General features: G+C 41.4%; 1 protein-coding gene across 1 annotated transcript in view; it reads left to right on the forward strand.

Moving 5' to 3' along the window:
* Nucleotides 1-3,585: 3,585 nt before the first annotated feature.
* Nucleotides 3,586-5,870, forward strand: part of Adgre1 (adhesion G protein-coupled receptor E1) — a 90,481-nt gene continuing 88,196 nt past the window's right edge. The window contains exon 1 of the mRNA XM_028762569.1: nucleotides 3,586-3,661. Within this exon, the coding sequence (XP_028618402.1) occupies nucleotides 3,631-3,661 (31 nt within the window). The 5' untranslated portion in view covers nucleotides 3,586-3,630. The remainder of the gene's footprint in view (nucleotides 3,662-5,870) is intronic.

The raw sequence follows: 5,870 nt of genomic DNA on the forward strand, positions 1-5,870 counted from the left end.
ACTCCTCTTGGGTGTATTTGCTTCTTTTGTTCTAGAGCTTTCAGGTGTGCTATCAAGTCGTTAATGTATGCTCTCTCCAGTTTCTTTTTGTAGGCACTTAGAGCTATGAGTTTTCCTCTTAGGACTGCTTCCATGGAATCCCACAAGTTTTAGTATGATGTTTCCTCATTTTCATTAAATTCTAAAAAGTCTTTAATTTCTTTGTTTATTTCTTCCTTGACTAAGTCATCATTGAGTAGAGCATTGTTCAATTTTCACATGAATGTGGGTTTTCCACTGGTTTTGTCAAAGACCAGCCTTAGTCCATGTTGATCTGATAGGATGCAAGGGATAATTTCAATATTTTTGTATTTGTTGAGGCCTGTTTTGTGACCAATTATATGGTCTATTTTGGAGAAGGTACAATGAGGTGCTGAGAAAAAGGTATATTCTTTTGTTTTAGGATGAAATGTTCTATAGATACCTGTTTTTTTAAAAGATTTATTTATTTATTATATGTAAGTACATTGTGGCTGTTTTCAGACACCCATATGAGGGCATCAGATCTCATTGCAGATGGTTGTGAGCCACCATGTGGTTGCTGGGATTTGAACTCATGACCTTTAGAAGAGCAGTCAGTGCTCTTAACCGCTGAGCCATCTCACCAGCCCTAGATATCTGTTAAATCCATTTGGTTCATAACCTCTGTTAATTTCAGTGTGTCTTTGTTTAGTTTCTGTTTCCATGATCTGTCCATTGCAGAGGACGGGATGTTAAAATCTCCAACTACTATTGTGTGCAGAAGATACCATAAAAAAATATTGACATAATGTCAAAGAAAAGGCAAAATACAAAAAGCTCCTAACCCAAAACATCCAGGAAATCCAGGACACAATGAGAAGACCAAACCTAAGGATAATAGGTATAGATGAGAGTGAAGATTCCCATCTTGAAGGGCAAGTAAATATCTTCAACAAAATTATAGAGGAAAACTTCCCTAACCTAAAGAATGAGAAGCCCATAAACATACAAGAAGCCTACAGAATACCAAACAGACTAGGCCAGAAAGAAATACCTCCTGTCACATAATAATCAAAACATCAAATGCACAAAACAACAAAAAAAATACTAAAAGCAGTAAGGGGAAAAGATCAAGTACCGTATAAAGGCAAATCTATAAGAATTACACCAGACTTCTCACCAGAGACTATAAAAGCCAGAAGAGCCTGGACTGACATCATACAGACCCTAAGAGAACACAATTGCCAGCCCAGATTACTATACCCAGCAAAACTCTTAATCACTATAGATGGTGAAACCAAGATATTCCATGACAAAACCAAATTTGCACAATACTTTTGCACAAACCCAGCACTTCAAAGGATAATTGATGGAAAACACCAACACAAGGAAGGAAACTACAACCTAGAAAAAGCAAGGAAGTAATCTTCCAACAACCCCAAAAGAGGATAGCTACACAAACATAATTCCACCTCTAATAACAAAAATAATAGGAAGCAACAATCATTTTTCCTTAATATCTCTTAACATCAATGGACTCAATTCTCGAATAAAAAGACACAGACTATCAGACTGGATACACAAACAGGACCCAGAATTTTGCTGCATACAGGAAACGCACCTCAGTGACAAAGACAGACACTACCTCAGAATAAAAGGATGAAAAACAATTTTCCAAGCAAATATTTCCATTATGTAAATATACCACATTTTTTTTTATCCATTCTTTGGTTGAGGGATATCTAAGTTGTTTCCAGTTTCTGGCTACTCTGAATAAAACTGCTATGAACATAGTTTAACATGTGTCCTTGTCACATGGTGGAGTATCTTTTGGGTATATGCCCAAGAGTGGTATAGCTGGGTTTTGAGGTTAACTATTCCAAATTTCTGAGAAACCTCCAAATTGATTTCTAAAGTGGTTGCACAAGTTTGCACTCTCACCAGCAATGCAGGAGTGTTCTGCTTGCTCCACATTCACCAGCATGAGCAGTTGCTGAATTTTTGATTGTAGTCATTCTGAAGTACACCTGGTGTCCTAAAGGCACTGTTTTATTGTTGCCAGAATTGTGTCAACTGGAATCAACCATCTGCTTTTGTAGTCAGGCTCAGAAGTATTATCAACGTGGAACCCCCTAAAAGCAAACCCTACTAGATAACTGACAGTAGTGGAAATATCAGGACATTTCAGCAGCATTCTAGAGAGTGTGTTCTTTGATGTTGTGCTGGTTAGCTTCATATTAACTTGACACAAGCTAAAGTCATATGAGAGATGGGGTCCTCAATTGATAAAATGCCTCCATAAGATCAGGCTCTATGCAAGTCTGTACAGCGTTTTCTTAATTAGTGATTGATGAGGGAGGGTTTATCTCATGTGGGTGGCACCATCCCTGTGCTGGTGGCCTTGGGTTCTATAAGAAAGCAGGCTGAGCAAGCCATAGGGAGCAAGCCAGTAATCAGCACCCTCCCTGGCCTCTGCATGAACTCCTGCCTCCAGGTTCCTGCCCTGACTTTCTTCAATGATGAACAATGATGTGGAAGTATAAGCCAAGTAAGCCCTTTCCTCACCGAGTTCCTCCCAGTGATAGAAACCCTGAATGAGACAGATGCTTCCGTAGAGTCCACCTTCAAGACACTAGTTTGATGGCCCTCATTTTGGCTCTTCTCTCACTGCCCTGCTTCCTAATTGGTCTATTGAAGGGTCATCTCTCTGACAAGCTGCTTTGATCAGGATCTTTGTGTAAGGGCTTTCACCTAGGGGACCCCAGTTAACATATTACTTGGCTTCTGTATTTTTTGAGGTGGTGTTTTCATATGTGTTAGGGGCTGGTGTGTGTGGTATGGTGTATATGGTGGTGGTGGTGTGTGTATGGTGATGGTGTGTGTGGTGTGTATGATGTGGTGTATGTGGTGTGGTGGTGGTAATGGTCTCTCTGTGTCTGTCTGCCTCTGTTTTTCTGTCTGACTGTCTCTCTCTTTCTCTCTCTCTCTCTCTCTCTCTCTCTCTCTCTCTCTCTCTCTGCCTGTCTCTGTGCGTGTGTGTCTGTCTGTCTCTGGTGTTGTGCACGTGGTGTGTGTGTATTCTACAAAGTTGACATGATGACAGAATTGAATTTTCTTGGCAGCAAGCCCATGGATCCTGGTGATAAATGCAGCATGTCTTTGTTGAAAAGTCTTTGAGATCTTGAAGGGTGGGATTGACCTTACTGTGGGCAGCATGTGCAATCTCACTTGTTTGGTGCAATGAAAGAAGAGAATGAGAGGTGGGAGGGGGGGATGGTGGTGTTGAAAAAAATGATGGCGAGGAAACTGGGGTGTGTGTGTGTGAGAGAGAGAGAGAGAGAAAGAAATGGAGAGAGATGGGGTAGATGGTGAGATATGGAGAGAAGGAGGGAAATGGAAAGAGAGTGAGGAAGAGGGGTCGGGGGAGAAGGAGAAATGTGTACACCAGCCAGATTTAAGGGAGAAATTAGGGGATTGCCAGGCTGTCCACATCTGATGGTGGCAACTCAGCAGAAAGCTGCTGGGGCCCTGTCTGGCTCTGTTGAGCAACCCTGGCTCCACCCCTTTCCTTCCCCACAAAGCAAGCTTTTAAAGGGAAGGCTCTCTTCATTGAATGACTGCCACAGTACGATGTGGGGCTTTTGGCTGCTCCTCTTCTGGGGTGAGTATGAGGTTGCATGGGGCAAGGCAGGGGATGGCTGAGGTGTGGGCTGGAAACAGACTGTAGGGAGAAGGGCCAGCCTTGGAGGGGTCCAGCCCATAGGCTAATGTCTCAGGTCTACTGCACACAGCAAACCTTACCTTGGTAGACCTTTTTCAAAATTCCCTGACTCAGGAAAGTTCATTCATCAGGGAAGATCTTCCTGTAGCTGTTCATTTGTATGTCTGTGTTTGTAAGCCATCTCAGTTCTAGGTAGAATTTAGCATGGAGTAAACTTATGGGCTCCTGTATGGGCATCCATGTCCCCTGGGATGGTTCGAGAGGGATGGACACGAACACAAGAATGGAAACCATTCCCTTACCATTGCATAGACCTTCATTATCAGCCACATCTCATAAAGCAGAACATGGGAGCTAAGGAGGTAACTTGCTGGGCTTGGGGAACAGTTTAGTGTGTGAAGTGCCTGTCCTGCAATCATAAAGACCTGGGTTGATCCCAGAATTCATGTTAAAAAGCCAAGTATGATGTTGCACACTTCTACCTCTGGCTCTGGAGAATAGAGAAAGAGGATCCCTGGTTCTTGATGGTCAGCTAGCCTACCCCACTTGGTGGACTCCAGACCAGTAAGAAAGCCTGTCTCTAAACAATTAAGGTAGATGGAACTTGAGGAAAGGTGTCTGAGGTTATTGTCTGGTCCCTACATGTGTGTACACACACGTGCATGCTTACCTGCATGAAATGCACGCAAAATGCACATGTGTACTCACAAATACAAAAAGAAATACTGTGATCAAGTCTTAGTTGATGAGGGGTGGAACCATGGGGCAAAATCGTTCCAGCTTTAGCCTTGTTCAAACTCTTAGCCTTGGCTGGTTTGTGCTGTGGGGAGTCAGGGAAGACAGTCTCGTTCTGGAAACAGACTGAAGCTGCACCTTCCTTTCCTGGCTCCTGTTGCTTTTGTTTTGGGAACCAGTGTGTTTCACTGCATGATCTTCCACTTCACTGGTTTTCTTGCATGTCTGCAAGATTTTTTTCATTGTTTTAAATTTAAAGATGGGAGATACAGATTTCCTGTTTTAGGGATGAGAAGAAACTGAGTCATGAAGCATTGAAATAACTTTTCCCAGGGCATAAATTGTTATCAGTGAAGACATAATTATAAAATGCCCAAACATTAAAAGTGTGTGTGTGTGCACATACACACAAGCACATACACATATACAGGCACAAGCATAACCCTAAAAGTCAGAGAACAACTTTGGGTGTTGGTTCATACGTTTTATCTTGCTAATAGTTTCCTCTGTATCCTAGACTTGCTGACTCTCCAGCTTCTGGTGATTATGTGTTCTCTGCCTTGAATCTTACTGTAGGAATGCTGGGATTATAGGCATGCACTATTCCTAAACTTATGTGTTTTCTGGAGATTTGAAATCAGCTTCTCATGCTTGTGTGATCAGTGTTCTACCCACTGTCTGGATGGGTGTCTGTGTGGTCTAATGTCTTTCTAAAAGCTCACCATATTTATTTTCTGTTTATGTATGTATACATATGTATATGCAAGTATGCATATATGTGTATGCATGTATGAGTGTATGCAAGTATGTATATATGAATGTATGCATGTAGCTATCAACTCTCATCTATAGTTCATCTATCTATTATCTATCTTTTTCCTATCTATCCATCCATCATCTATCTAATGTATATGTCTATTATCTAACAATTATGTACTTATATACATATCTGTCATTTATCACTATATCTTTCATCTCTCTACATCTATCATCTCTCTATCTCTCTATCTCTCTCTATCTATCTCTCTATCTATCTATCTATCTATCATCTATCTATCTATCTATCTATCTATCTATCTAACTATCTATCTACCAACTGATGTATGGCACTTGGCAGGGTGCTTTTATAGCATTCATAAATCTGTGGTTTTCTTCCCCAACGCTGCATATGGCAGGTGTGTTGGTACACACTTATGTCTTGAGCACTTGGGAGGTAGAGGCAGGAGAATGAAAGGTTGAATGTAATCTTTGGCTACAAACTGAATTTGAGATCAGCCTAGGCTACATGAGAATTTATCTCAAAAAAGTCTATGATTATTCTCATGACATTGATGATGCATAAAGATGATTACAGTAAGTACACGGGCGGTGACACTGGTGGTCACTGCACAGATGGTGACACTGGTGGTCACTG

The sequence above is a fragment of the Grammomys surdaster genome, unplaced genomic scaffold (genome assembly GCF_004785775.1).
Source record: "Grammomys surdaster isolate TR1022 unplaced genomic scaffold, NIH_TR_1.0 62, whole genome shotgun sequence".
Lineage (NCBI taxonomy): Eukaryota > Metazoa > Chordata > Mammalia > Rodentia > Muridae > Grammomys > Grammomys surdaster.